Source organism: Anomaloglossus baeobatrachus, chromosome 1 (genome assembly GCF_048569485.1).
Source record: "Anomaloglossus baeobatrachus isolate aAnoBae1 chromosome 1, aAnoBae1.hap1, whole genome shotgun sequence".
Lineage (NCBI taxonomy): Eukaryota > Metazoa > Chordata > Amphibia > Anura > Aromobatidae > Anomaloglossus > Anomaloglossus baeobatrachus.
In genome coordinates, this window is record NC_134353.1 from 577542265 (window position 1) to 577557799 (window position 15535).

The 15535-nt window shown below is 43.8% G+C and overlaps 1 protein-coding gene across 2 annotated transcripts in view; it reads left to right on the top strand.

Annotated features, from left to right (window-relative positions):
* Positions 1-10144: 10144 nt before the first annotated feature.
* PUM3 (pumilio RNA binding family member 3) overlaps positions 10145-15535 on the top strand; it is a 198189-nt gene continuing 192798 nt past the window's right edge. Inside the window, exons 1-2 of one of the 2 annotated variants that reach the window (XM_075339844.1) lie at positions 10145-10191; positions 13067-13159. In XM_075339844.1, the coding sequence (XP_075195959.1) occupies positions 10155-10191; positions 13067-13159 (130 nt within the window). In that variant the 5' untranslated portion in view covers positions 10145-10154. Of the gene's footprint in view, positions 10248-13066; positions 13160-15535 lie in introns of both variants that reach the window. The other variant, XM_075339852.1, reaches the window with a different exon arrangement.

The window sequence follows — 15535 nt, forward strand, 5'->3', positions numbered from 1 at the left end:
TCCCGCCTCAGGCTCTCTGAACTCCTTGGTGGGCGTGGCCAACCGCCTGACTCTGCCCCCTGGTGTGTCCATCCAGCACTGAGAGGGGTGACTAGGTTTTAATGGTTGGCTGATGACACCTTATTGGGGGACAGGTGTAATGCGGGGGTCTACCTGTGACTACCTGGCTAGTCCAGGGCGTCACACGAGCGCCGAGTGATTGATTCCTCGGCGATTGCTGTTCAGTTCATGACAGCTGCAAACAGACCGGGCTGAACTCCGGAGCTCAGGTGACACCTCCGGAGTTCAGTGCAGGTAACCACGGCCAGAACTGGTATTACTCGAAATTCCTCTTGTAGCTAGTCCTACGCTGCTTGCATAAACACTCACATAGCACTCGCATGACGCTTGCATGTCATACGGATGCTCTGTAGGAAAAAAAAAACACCGTACGCAGACCACACGCAGGACACTCGACTCACATTTGTAGCCGAGTATCGCAGTGATTTTTTTAACGCAAGTGGAGAAGAGCCCTAATTGAATAGATTAAATGTAAACAACTAATATAATAAATACAAGCAACCTTGTAACTGTAGCAGATAGTTCCTAGTAACAGCAAGCACTTGTCTTGTGAGATGACAAATAGTGCAAGAAAGGTTTGTATTTGATGACACTTGAATGAGCCTTTTGACACAACCACTAGATGGCAGTGTCCTTACATTTAATATATTCAGTTATACTCACTTTGTATGATGCTTTAAGGCAGGGGTCTCAAACTCAGCTGGGTGTATGGGCCAAATATAGAAAAAAAAATTGAGAGGGGCCGCATTCTTTGCAGGACAATGTGACATTTTTAATGATTTCATCGTTTTCTCCTATACACCATTGGATCACTTTTTTTTTATTTTTTTTGCTTGTTTATTATAACAAACCTGCACTTTTTTGTTTAGTTAAGTTTAAATATAAAAAAAGCATTTGTAATGGGAAAAAAGTCATGCTTTATTTTGAATTTATTTTCATTGTATCACCTTCTTGTAATATTGTTTTACAATTAGCAGCATCATATAGTAATCTCAGCCAACATCTTGTAGTAATGTCCCCATCCATGTGCCCTGTAGTATTGTACTCATCCTTGTGGTATTGTGCCCAGTACTATTGTTCCCACCCTTGTGCCCAGTAGTATTGTTCTCATCCTTGTGGTATTGTGTCCATCCTTGTGCCCTGTAGTACTGTGCCCATCCATGTGCCCTGTAGTATTGTGCCCATCCTTGTGGTATTGTGCAAAGTAGTATTGTGCCCATCCTTGTGCCCTGTATTATTGTGCTCATCCTTGTGGTATTGTGCCCAGTAGTATTGTGCACATCCGTTTGCCCTGTAGTATTTTGACCATCCTTGTGGTATTGTGCCCAGTAGTATTGTGCCCATCCTTGTGCCCTATAGAATTGTGCTGATCCTTGTAGTATTGTGTCCATCCTTATGCCCTGTAGTATTGTGCTCATCCTTGTAGTATTGTACCCAGTAGTATTGTGCTCACCTTTGTGCCCTGTAGTATTGTGCCCAGTAGCATTGTGCCCATCCTTGTACCCTGTAGTATTGTGCTCATCCTTGTGATATTGTGCCCAGTAGTACTGTGCCTATCCTTGTGCCCAGTAGTATTTTGCCCATCTTTGTGCCCTGTAGTCTTGTGCTCATCCTTGTGATATTGTGCCCAGTAGTATTGTGCCCATCCTTGTGCCCTGTAGTATTGTGCTCATCCTTGTGGTATTGTGCCCAGTAGTATTGTGCCCATCCGTGTGCCCTGTAGTATTTTGACCATCCTTGTGGTATTGTGCCCAGTAGTATTGTGTCCATCCTTATGCCCTGTAGTATTGTGCTCATCCTTGTAGTATTATGCCCAGTAGTATTGTGCCCATCTTTGTGCCCTGTAGTATTGTGCCCAGTAGCATTGTGCCCATCCTTGTGCCCTGTAGTATTGTACTCATCCTTGTGATATTGTGCCCAGTAGTATTGTGCCGATCCTTGTGCCCTGTAGTATTGTGCCCTGTAGTATTGTGCCCATCCTTGTGCCCTGTAATATCGTGCCCAGTGGTATTGTTCCCATCCTTGTAGTATTGTGCCCATCCTTGTGCCCTGTAGTATTGTGCCCAGTAGTATTGTGCACATCCTTGTAGTATTGTGCCCAGTAGTTTTCTGCCCATCCTTGAGGTATTGTGCCCATCCTTGTGGTATTGTATCCAGTAGTATTGTGCTCATCCTCGTGCCCAGTAGTATTGTACCCATCTTTGTGCCCTGTAGTCTTGTGCTCATCATTGTGATATTGTGCCCAGTAGTATTGTGCCCATCCTTGTGCCCTGTAGTATTGTGCCCATCCTTTTAGTATTGTGCCCAGTAATTTTGTGCTCATCCTTGTAGTATTGTGCCCAGTATCTTCGTGCCCATCCTTTTAGTAGTATTGTGCTCATCCTTGTAGTATTGTGCCCAGTAGTATTGTGCCCATCTTTGTGCCCTGTAGTATTGTGCCCAGTAGTATTGTGCCCATCCTTGTGCCCTGTAGTATTGTGCTCATCCTTGCAGTATTGTGCCCAGTAGTATTGTGCCCATCCTTGTGCCCTGTAATATCGTGCCCAGTAGTATTGCACGCAATCTTGTAGTATTGTGCCCATCCTTGTGCCCAGTAGATTGTGCCCATCCTTGTGCCCTGTAGTATTGTTCCCATCCTTGTAGTATTGTGCCCAGTAGTTTTGTGCTCATCCTTGTAGTATTGTGCCCAGTATCTTCGTGCCCATCCTTTTAGTATTGTGCCCAGTACCGTTGTGCTCATCCTTGTAGTATTGTGTCCAGTGAGCAGCGCGTCCTGATTGTGAACATGCTTGTTGCGGCCCATGACGATTGCAGCTCTATGCCCGGGGCCGGCGCTGGCAGGACTTTACTACAATTGAATCATTTGCGGTGCTGCGCAGAGGAGATGGCTGCTGCCCGCCAATCAAATGCAAGGAGGTGACGTCTTACAGCGACATCACTTCCTTGCATCTGATTGGCGGGCAGCAGCCTATGATATAACGCAAACAGCTCCTCTGCGCAAAGCAACATGTGCACAGCAAGTCAGGATTCTCATAGACTTATTGCTGGCCTGCAGTTTTTTCCTTGCAGTATTGATTAAAATCTGCAACGAAATACGCATGAAAAAAAGCACTAAAAAAGCAACGTGTGCACATAGCTTAAAACATTTGCAACAATGTGAGGGTTATACTCACTTTTGTGATATACTGTATATACTAGGATGGGGGACATATACACCAGGATGGGGACATAAATATTAGGATGGGGATCCTATATACCAGTATGGGGGACATGCTTAACAGGATGGACCTAGGAAAAGGGCATACAAATCAGGATGAGGACATATATATCAGGATGGACACAGGATGAGGTCATGTATAGCAGAATCGGGACATATATGCCAGGATGGGGTTCAGGAAGAGGGCATATATACCAGTATGCGGACCAAGATGAGGACATATATCCCTGGATGGGAACCATATATACCAGTATGGGGAACATGTATTCCATGATGGGGAACATATATACCAATATGGGGACATATTTACTAGGATTGAAGACATACATTTAAGAATAGGAACATATTTACCAGATTTCGGCCTAGGATGGGGAACATTTACAATGGGGAAACAGCATTTAGTCAACAACCAATTATGCAAGTTCTCCCACTTAAAAAGATGAGAGAGGCCTGTAATTGACATCATAGACCACAACTATGAGGGATAAAATGAGAAAACAAATCCAGGAGATCACCTTGTCTGATATGGCAAGATTTTTTTTGCAAATTATGGTGGAAAATAAATATTTAGTCATCTAAAAATATGCAAGATTTCTGGCTCACCCAGATCAGTAACTTTTTCTTTAAGAGACTCCTCTGTCCTCCACTCATTACCTGTAGTAATGGCACCTGTTTGAACTTGTTATCAGTATAAAAAAAATCTGTCCACAACCTCAGTCAAACTCCAAACTCCACTATGGTGAAGACTACAGAGCTGTCGAAGTACACCAGAAATAAAATTGTAGCCCTGCACTAGGCTGGGAAGACTGAATCTGCAATAGGCAAGCATCTTGGTGTGATGAAATTAACTGTGGGAGCAATAATAAGAAAATGGAAGAAATACAAGACCACTGATAATCTCACTCAATCTGAGGCTCCAAGCAAGATCTCACCACGTGGGGTCAATATGTTCACAAGACCAGTGAGCAAAAATCCCAAAACCACACGGGGCGACTTAGTGAATGACCTGCATAGATCTCGGACCACCGTAACAAAGGCTACCATCAGTAACACACTACACCGCCAGGGACTCAGATCCTGCAGTGCCAGATGTGTTCCCGTGCTTAAGCCAGTACATGTCCGGGTCCGTCTGAAGTTTGCTAGAGAGCATTTGGATTATCCAAAAGAGTATTGGGAGAATTTCATATGGTCTGATGAAACCAAAGTAGAACTGTTTGGTAGAAACACAACTTGTCGAGTTTGGAGGAGACAGAATGCTGAGTTGCATCCAAAGAACACCATAACTACTGTGAAGCATGAACTAATTTGAACTAATCTAGTTTGTATTATAGAGTCATGCCCTTTGTCTGCGCACTCCTCCCAGTTATTTCAGGTTTTTTAATTTTCCTTTTGCAGGTTCTATTCTAGTCTATATAAAAGGTCAGTTTGGAAAAGAGAGGCATAGAAATTAGAGTAGGACCCAGATGAGACTTACACCTTGACGTGGTATCTAGGCACAAGTAAATTTGGCAACCTTTATTTGGTAAGTAACTCATATTTTTTTTTTTTAAAAAAATCATGTTTTCTTGGCAGTAATGCGTATTCACATTCCAATATTTACCATCTACATTCTTGTTTTTTCTCATTCTTTTTACTTGAGCACAACTGCTATTTTGGATACTGTGAAGCATGGGGGTGGCAACATCTTGCTTTCGAGCTGTTTCTCTGCTGTGTACATGAAAGAATGAATGGGGCCATGTATCGTGAGATTTTGAGTGCAAACCTCCTTCCATCAGCAAGGACATTTGAAGATGAAACGTGGCTGGGTCTTTCATCATGATAATGATCCCAAGCACACCACCAGAGCAATGAATGAGTGGCTTCGTAAGACGCATATGAAGGTCCTGAAGTGACCTAGCCAGTCTCTAGATCTCAACCCCATTGAAAACCTTTGGAAGCAGTTGAAAGTCCGTGTTGCCCAGCGAGAGGCCCAAAACATCACTGCTGTAGAGGAGATGTGCATGGAGGAATGGGCCAACATACCACCAACAGTGTGTGGCAACCTTGGGAAGACTTCCAGAAATCGTTTGACCTCTGTCATTGCCAACAAATGATATATAACAAAATATTGAGATGAACTTTTGCTATTGACCAAATACTTATTTGTCACCATAATTTGTAAAAAAAATCTTGCCAAATCAGAGAAGCTGATTTTCTGGATTTGTTTTCTCATTTTGTCTCTCATAGTTGTGGTCTACCTATGATGTCAATTACAGGCCTCTCTCATCTTTTTAAGTGGGAGAACTTTCACAATTGGTGGCTGACTAAATACTTTTTTCCCCCCACTGTATACCAGAATAGGGGACATATTTACCAGGATGGGGGACATATTTACCAGGATGGGGGACATATTTACCAGGATGGGATACATATTTACCAGGAAGTGATACATAATGAAGGGGGAGAGGGCAACTAGTATGTCTTTATAGGATATAGAATGCTACAAAGGCCCATACATCTAACCAATATGTGGGGGGAAACCCAAGTCCAAAGCTTCCACCAGGGCTCATTAGACACTAGTTACTTTACATTCTATAACATCCTGCAGGCAGATCAGATACCACTTTCAACTTGAGGGGTTCCCATAAAAAACAGCACTTTTTTGTGTGTTTTTAAAACATTTTTTCATGTATGGGGGATTTTTCTGCTTTAGTTGCGTAAGTGGTCAAATTTGGAGGCCTTTTGTTTTGCAAAAATACCCCAAGAATAGGTTTGTGGCTTCTTATTCTACACATAAAAAACAGTACTATATGCATCATGAGTGTTTTCTCTTTGATATCAAAAGACAGTTTATTTCAAGCAGTTTTGATTTATTTCAATTTTGAAGCAGAATTCACTCCAAAATCCATGTAGAAAAAAACTTAATGAAGATTTCAATGGGATCATACAGTGCAGATAATGCTGTTTTTTCCATATGGAAAAAGAAACAACATTTCGATATTTGAAGTGTTCTGCTTAAAACCCCCCATTTAAATGCAACAACTGAATCAAGTGAAGCAGAACAATAATGCCTCATACTGAACGAAGCATAAAAACACACAGGAAAATGCACAAAAAAACCTTGTTTTTTATGCATTATTTGATGTCGATATTTTTTGTTCACAAAGGGCTGACTTGTAGTAGAGAATTCCCAAAGCAATTCTGCAAGTGACTGAAAGGAGACCCAACAATGCAAATGTATACCACTATTGTGCTGATTGCGGCACGGTGGCTCAGTGGTTAGCACTGCAGTCTTGCAGCACTGGTGGTCCTGGGTTCAATTCCCACCAAGGACAACAACTGTAAGGAGCTTGTATGTTCTCACTGTGTTTGTGTGGGTTTCCTCCCACACTCCAAAGACATACTGATAAGGAATTTAGATTGTGAGCCCCAATGGGGACAGTGTTGCCAATGTATGTAAAGCGCTGTGGAATTAACAGCGCTATGTAAATGAATAAATATTATATTGTATTATTATTGTGATGCAGATTTGTCTGCTGACTTCTTTGGACTCCATGACTAGTCCTCCACTGTGGTATGAACAATATGACCTCCTACTGTAAATAGTTCAGGTTTTAGGGTCACACTGGTATATGGCATCTGATGTGAGAGCATCGGATGCTATATGCAAACGACACGGCTCATAGTCTGCTGCGAGCATGATCCGAGTGTCATTATACTGATTATAAATCAGATCACAGGTGAGGAGAAGGAGACATTTATTTCTTGACATACACTACAACTATAACATGGCCTTTTTGTCATTTTAACAGACAAAATAGTGTGACAATTGTGTCCAGCATTGTTGGAGCAATCTGAGATGGAAGCTTCAATGCCTTATGTGTTTGGACAGCATAAGCATAACTAAGGAAGGGCATGTGGGGCATTTGCCCTTGGTGCAGTCAGTTGGGGTGCATTTTGCTGCCCCCTGGGCGTGGGAATCAGCCGTTCTCCATGCTGTTTGTCAAGCTGACAGCTGGCTCAGAAAACATGGTAAAGGCTGGTTCCCTACAATCATCTGTGCTTGCACCTTTACAGCTCTGACCACACGTACGAAAAAAACCAGAAAATATTCCTCGTCCTGAAAAGTGCATCAATCCAGAGTTGGCAGTCAGTCACTCCTGGGCTCGTGGTTACAGCTGACACTATGTACTGAGCGGTGACTGAAGCCGCCTCCCTGTCACTGAAAGCCGGAGGCTGCAGGGAGAATAAAGTTGCTTTCCTCCTGGTAGCCGGGGTCTCAGTGCGGTGGCTGCACAGTTTCATTACATTACTAACCAGCAGAGTAACCACATATCTGCAGGTTAATAGTGTTTTTTTTGAGATGACAAATTCCCTTTAATTCTTCACACATTGCCCTTTGGCCTAGTTTTGGTAAATAATAACAGTATTATTTAATCTGTGTTGACATTGATCTGAAGTTGTATTTATGTCCTTTTAAGAACATCCAAGGAGCAGATTCTTTTTTGTATTATATTCTCCTGATAAAAACTTCACCCTCAGAGGGTGCACTGAGATTTATCACTCATCCTACATAGCTGAGTAAAAGCTTGAAGACTAGCTGATAAAATGCAACAAAGAAAACTTTTAAACCAGAGGTCTCAAACACGCAGCCCATGAGCCTCCTGCAGCCCCTCAGGCTGCTTCTTGCGGTACACAGGCCCGTGCCCCCCTTGTCTATCATGGCTGGTGCAGGGGCTGAAGCCACTGTCAGTGCTTTATTTCAGATGAACGTTTTGCCGACGTTGCGAGCGCAGAGTCCAGCTCTCTGTGCACAACTATTTCTTCAATAGAAGCTGCTGCCAATCAGAGGCAAGCAGCTGAAGTGTATGACCTCAGCTGCTTGCCTCTGATTGGCGGACGGCTGCATTGGAAAACTTGTGCAGAGAGAGCTTGACTCTGCCTGCGCAGCGCCAACAAAACATTTATCTAAAATGAAGCGCTAACAGTGGCTGCGGTCCTGCACCAGCTGTGATAGACAAGGGGGGCACGGGCCTGTAGACCGCAAGAAGCAGAAAAGAGAAAATCGGGGGAACGTGGGACAGGTGAAAATAATGGTGGGGGGTTTTTGTGTATGTGAAGTACAGCACTATAGGGGACCAGTATGGGACATTACTAAAAGAAAAGGGACCAGGAAAGGGAACATTACTACAAGAAGAGGACATACATGGGCAGATTAGTAAAAGGGGACAATGAATGGAACACATTACAACAGAATGGGCAAGTTACTTTAGGATGGGGACAAGGCTGGGCACAATATTTTAAGATGGAGACAAGGTTGGGGACATTACTATAGGATGAGAACATTACTATAGGTTTAGGACAAGGCTGAGGACATTACTATAGAATGGGGACATTACTTTAGGATGGGGACAAGGCTGGGGACATTATTTTAAGATGGGGACGATGCTGAGGACATTACTATAGGATGGGGAAAAGGATGGGCACATTACTACAGGATGGGGACAAGGATGGGCACATTACTATAAGTTGGAGACAAGGCTGGGGACATTACTGTAGGATGGGGACAAGGATGGGCACATTACTATAAGATGGAGACAAGGCTGGGGACATTACTGTAGCATGGGGACAAGGATTGGCACATTACTACAGGATGGGGACAAGGATGGGCACGTTACTACAGGATGGGGACAAGGATGGGCACATTACTACAGGATGGGGACAAGGATGGGCACATTACTACAGGATGGGGACATTTCTATAGGATGAAGACAAGGATGGGCACATTACTACAAAGGGACAAGGATGGGCACATTACTACAGGATGGGGACATTACTATAGGATGAGGACAAAGATGGGCTCATTACTACAGGATGGGGACCTTAATACTAGGGGACAAGGATGGGCACATTACTACAGGATAGGGACATTACTATAGGATGGGGACAAAGATGGGCTCATTACTATAGGATGGGGACTAGGATGGGCACATTACTACAGGATGGAGACAAGGATGGGCACATTACTACAGGATGGGGACTAGGATGGGCACATTACTACAGGATGGGCACTAGGATGGGCACATTACTATAAGGGGATAAAGATGCACATTACAACAGGATGGGGACATTACTATAGGATGGGGACTAGGATGGGCACATTACTACATGATGGAGACAAGGATGGGCACATTACTACAGGATGGAGACAAGGACGGGCACATTACTACAGGATGGGGACTAGGATGGGCACATTACTACAGGATGGGCACTAGGATGGGCACATTACTAAAAGAGGAAAAGGATGCACCTTACAACAGGATGGGGACATTACTAAAAGATGTTGGCTAAAATTACTATATAGTGCAATTGTAAAACTATTATAGTTACAAGAAAGGGATACAATGTAAATAAAAAAAAAAATAAGGCATGAATTTTTTTTACCATCAAAAATGTTTTTTTTTTGCAGACATGATACACTGCCACCTGCTGGCAGCCCATGGTTACTACACGGCTCACGGCACCACATCTAGTAGTACTGTTTACAAAAAAATATCAATAAAAATTATAATTGTTTCTACACAACGCAAATTAAGTAAAGTTCAATGGAAAAAGCGTCAATAACAAGACAAATAACGTAAGGGGAAGCTAACGTCGCTTGCTATCCGCGTCCGTGCAATGTACGGTAGACGCTAGAATGGTAGATGCTAGACTGTATGGGCTCCTTCCAGGTTTGACGTAATTTGTCACGTGATGGGGGCGGTACAAAGGAACTAGCCCACATCCAATATGGCTGCGCGGCGTTCATCCATTCTCAACAAGCTTTATTTCGATATTAACACAGTGCATGGTCTCGCTTGACGACCTTTTACGCAGACGTAAGTCGTGGACCTCGCGCATGCGCTGTAGGGGTTTTCTGAGTCTCCGCTACACGTGTGAGTAGTTGGTACGGAAAGCGTTTGTATAAGAAGGGGAGCGGCGTGTGTAACCGGTGAGTGACGTTACCGGGGGGGATGCCTGCCAGGCTCGCAGTGGTCCTTAGCTCTGTAGGCCACTGCATTCCCTGTGCTGTATGCAATGCATTGCACTTTAGCTGGTGCCATTACCTGTCCTATTGAAGTGCTTCTATCGGTCTGTTCCCATGAGGGCAGTGAGCACACACCTCCATGCTGGATATGGCTGGGGTTTGCCTCTCCAGGTCACCCCACATTGTGGTTTTCGTTATGTCCTGCATAGGGCAGTGTAGACTATGGCGACATTCAGGATGGGGTGTATCCCCTTTATGGCTTCCTTGTAGGTATGTGGAGAGTGGATGTCTTCAGAAGATGCCTCCTTTACAGGGAACCTGCCACCAGTTTTGGGGCCTATAAGCTGCGGCCACCACCAGTGGGCTCTTATATACAGCATTCTAACATGCTGTATATAAGAGCCCAGGCCGCTGTGTAGAATGTAAAAATCACTTAAACCGGTCGCCGCGGTGGAGTTGGGTCATATGGGCGTCTCTGTTCTCCGGTGCCGGCGCCTTGTCTTTCGACCATCTTTGTCGTACTTCTGCAGCCTGTGTACATGACGCGTCCTACGTCATCCACACTCTCTGGCATTCAGGTCCTGAGTAGGGCAGATCAAAGTATTATTGTGCACCTGCCCAGGACCAGCGCGTGTGTATGACGTAAGACGCATCATGCACACAGGCTTCAGAAGAAGAAGGACAAAGATGGCCGACAGAGGAGACGTCGGCAACGGAGACACCTAACTGACCCAAATCCACCGCTGCGACCATTTAGGCAAGTATTATAAAGGAATTTTTCCATTCTACACAGCGGCCTGGGCTCTTATATACAGCATGTTAGAATACTGTATATAAGAGCCCAGTGGTGGTGGCCGCAGCTTATAGGCCTAAAAACCGGTGACAGGTTCCCTTTAAACACAGGTTCTCCCCATCCCCTTCCAGGGTCACTGCACTGTGGCACTCCTGATCCCTGGAGTTGCTGGTCCCATTCATTGGGTTCGGTCCCAGCCATACATGACTGGGAATGCAGAGGAGAAAGCCAAGAGATGCAGCGTCGCAGTAAAAGCCCCTAAACCAGTCCCAATGATATCTGCAGGATTGAGGGGTTCACAAGCAGTGAGTCAGTGGCTGATATTGAGCTGTGGTGCTCTCTCACCCCCTTGAACGAATGTTGTAGAAAGTGGGTGTGTAGTAGTTTAATAGTGGCCAGCCGGGTTCACGTAGCATAACTACTGATGAGCGAGCACTACCTTGCTCGAAAATCATAAAGAGCAGTCGGACGCTTGGACAAGCTTGACTCCGTGTAATGGAAATCAATGGGGAACTCGAGGATTTTTCCAGAGAAGTTCTGAAAAAATGTTGGAGTTCCCCATTGACTTCCCTTATCCTCTGTATCCCACTGCTCGTCATGAGTACCGAGCATGGTTGTGCTCGCTCATCACTAATAACAACGTCACAGGAGACCTGGAGCCGATAACACAGGAATAGTTCAGGAGATGAAGGTGTGTGGTTATTTTATGAGCGGGACTACATTTCTAAACTATCTAGACAACCCCTTTAACTGCTGTACCTATTTGCTAGGAATGGTGGGTCTAGAAATCAAGACGCCCACTACTATGACTAAATAAACGAGCCGCAATGCTCTGATTGGTTGTGCGATTCCCAACCCAAGTGTGATGACTAATATATATATATATATATATATATATATATATATATATATATATATATATCTAATCCCTGTCATGTTCCGATCTGGAGAGCCACAGTCTGTCATTGCAGTGTGGTCTGATATGTTTTAGTTACCTAAATGCATCCAGAGATGACAACCTCTCCTTTAGGCTGCTTTCACACATCCGGTTTTTGCTGAGCGGCACAATATGGCGCTTTGCAGAAAAAACGCAACCGTTTTTTTGCCGTCGGTTGCGTTTTTTCCGCATAGACTTGCATTAGCGCCGTATTGTGCCGCATGGCCTTGCGTTGCGTCCGGTTTTTGCCGGATGCGGCATATTTAGCCCATGCGGTGTCCAGATGTAACATTGCCTGGCACGGTTTTTTGTGTGGCGAAAAAACCGCTGCGATGCGGCGCGATTTACAATGCAAGCCTATGGACGCCGGATGCGGTTTTTTGCACTGCGCATGCTCAGTATCAAGACTCATCCGTCAAAAAACGGACGGGCCGCATGGAAAAACTTATGCAACGGATCCGTTTTTTTCGCCGCATCCGTTGCATAGGTTTTTGAGCTGGATTGAGCCGCACTGCTAAAACCGGATGTGTGACAGCAGCCTTATGGTGACCCTTCACTTTCCAGCCTTTTCTTGAGCACTTTTCTCCTGCAGCACAGATATAGTACTCCGGTATGCTCATGCGTAGCAGATCTGCTGCCACATTTTCAGCATTGTACAAATGACTGTCATGTGGCTTTTCCTGCAGATTTGCTGTGGATGTCACTTTGTATTGCACAGGGTGTAATCCTCAGTGAATTTTGTACCATTTTAAAATCCACACGTGTGAGTTTTGCTCAGACATTTTTAAGATGCAGCATGTCAATTCTCTTTGAGTTTTTACTGCGTTTTTGAGCCCTTCCAGTCAATAGATTTTACTTACAAAATGCATTGGGCAAAAGGCAGTAAAAACGCGTCATTTGTTTTTACCGCGAGAGCGTTTTCAGAAAATGAGATGCACTCAAAACGCACATAACAAAAGATGCCCTGTGTGAATAAGCCTTAGAGTCATTACGTCCATCATTGAAGAATATATACTACTAGATCATTTATTTTATATGTCGTCTTGATTACAGCTTTCACTATGGAAGGGAAAGGTAAAAAACAGACGAAAACAAAACTGAAGCCGCAGCAGAAATCTCCCAAGAGTGGCACCTTCAAGAAAAAAGGTAAAACTCTGTTCATGGTGAATCTTATTAAACGCATGCAGGCCTCATTCACGGTTCATTTTATTGTAATGCCTGAGCTGTCTGTCACACCATGGGAATATTCTGTTCATAGATGTGAGTTCGGGTCTGAAAATTTGACCAGACTGTACAATCAGTCTGCAAGGATCATTCACGTGAGTGCTGGAGGGCATAGGGGACCTGACAGGTTCTCTTTAACCCCGTCAGCCCCCGGGCGGGTTTATTTATTTATTTTTTCTCCTCTCTCTTCTGAGAGCCGTACCTTTTTTTTTATTTTTCTGTCAATCTCGCCATATGAGGGCTTGTCTTTTGCGGGACGAGTTGTAGTTTTAAATGAAACCACAATAGTTTTTGGGATATTTTATTCACCACGTTCACTATATGGTAAAACTGGTGTGTGGGTGTGATGCATCAGGTCGGTGCGAGTTTGGAGACACCAAACATGAATAGCTTTACTTGTATCTAAGGGGTTAAAAAAAATTCACAAGTCTGTCCAAAAGAAGTGGTGCACGTTTTGCCCCATTTTCCGAAACCCGTAGCATCCTCATTTTTTGGGATCTATGGCTCAATGATGGCTTATTTTTTGCGTCTCGAGCTGATGTTTGTAATGGTACCATTTTTGTACAGATGCTACGTTTTGATCGCCTGTTATTGGATTTTGCTCAAAATTTGCGGCTACCAAAAAACGTAATTTTGGTGATTGGAAATTTTTTGCCACCATGCCGTTTACCGATCAGATTAATTGATATTATATTTTGATCGGGCATTTCTGAGCTCTGCGATACCAAATGTGTGTATTTTTTATTTTTTTAACCCTTTAATTTTCAATGGGGCGTGATTTGAACTTAAGTTTTTTATTTATTTTTTTTTTTTTTTAACTTTTTTTTTTATTTTTTGTCCCTTAGGGCTCTAATAAAATATGTATCAGCAGTCTTATCGCTCTTCCATATCATCAGATTACAGCTACAGCTGAGATCTGCAGATATGCTGTTTTACTCTCAATGCCCGCACTATTCCGGCATTGAGAGAAAGTGACTCATGTTAGCTACAGGCTTCATCAAATGACCCTGTGCTACCATGGCAACCACCGGAAGTCACCTGATCACGTCACGTGACTTACGATGGGGGCTGGGTAAGTTATCCTAATGGTGACGCGCATATGCATCTCGCTGTCAGATTTTGGCATCGAGATGTAAGGGGTTAATAGTCGCAGGTGGAAGCGATTCTACTCGCGACTAGCAGGCACACATTTCAGCTGTTGGAATCAGCTGATATGTGCGCGGATCGCAGCGGCCTGCCCACAGCAGGGGGCGAGGATTGACATCACACGATCCATGACATACCGAGTACGTCATGGGTCGCTAAGGGTTTAATAGGCAGTGTGCTGTTTCAATAAAATGAGTGTTTTATCAGCAGGAGAGGACTAGGTAGTTGCTCCTAGTCAGTTGCTTTGTATAACCCGGACCCATCACTGAGTAGCAGCATTTGGCCTGTGCACAGTATATGCAGAAGGCTGCCAATCAATGGTGCGGGATAGTACACAGCTCAGCATTCAGAGAATTGATTTACAGTTAGGTCCAGAAATATTTGGACAGTGACACAAGTTTTGTTATTTTAGCTGTTTACAAAAACATGTTCAGAAATAGAATTATATATGCAATATGAGAGTTTTCACATCCAAATCGGATAAAGGGTTTAGGAATCATAGCTCTGTAATGCATAGCCTCCTCTTTTTCAAGGGACCAAAAGTAATTGGACAAGTGACTCTAAGGGCTGCAATTAACTCTGAAGGCGTCTCCCTCGTTAACCTGTAATTAATGAAGTAGTTAAAAGGTCTGGGGTTGATTACAGGTGTGTGGTTTTGCATTTGGAAGCTGTTGCTGTGACCAGACAACATGCGGTCTAAGGAACTCTCAATTGAGGTGAAGCAGAACATCCTGAGGCTGAAAAAAAAGAAAAAATCCATCAGAGAGATAGCAGACATGCTTGGAGTAGCAAAATCAACAGTCGGGTACATTCTGAGAAAAAAGGAATTGACTGGTGAGCTTGGGAACTCAAAAAGACCTGGGCTTCCACGGATGACAACAGTGGTGGATGATCGCCGCATACTTTCTTTGGTGAAGAAGAATCCGTTCACAACATCAACTGAAGTCCAGAACACTCTCAGTGAAGTAGGTGTATCTGTCTCTAAGTCAACAGTAAAGAGAAGACTCCATGAAAGTAAATACAAAGGGTTCACATCAAGATGCAAACCATTCATCAATTCCAAAAATAGACAGGCCAGAGTTAAATTTGCTGAAAAACACCTGATGAAGCCAGCTCAGTTCTGGAAAAGTATTCTATGGACAGATGAGACAA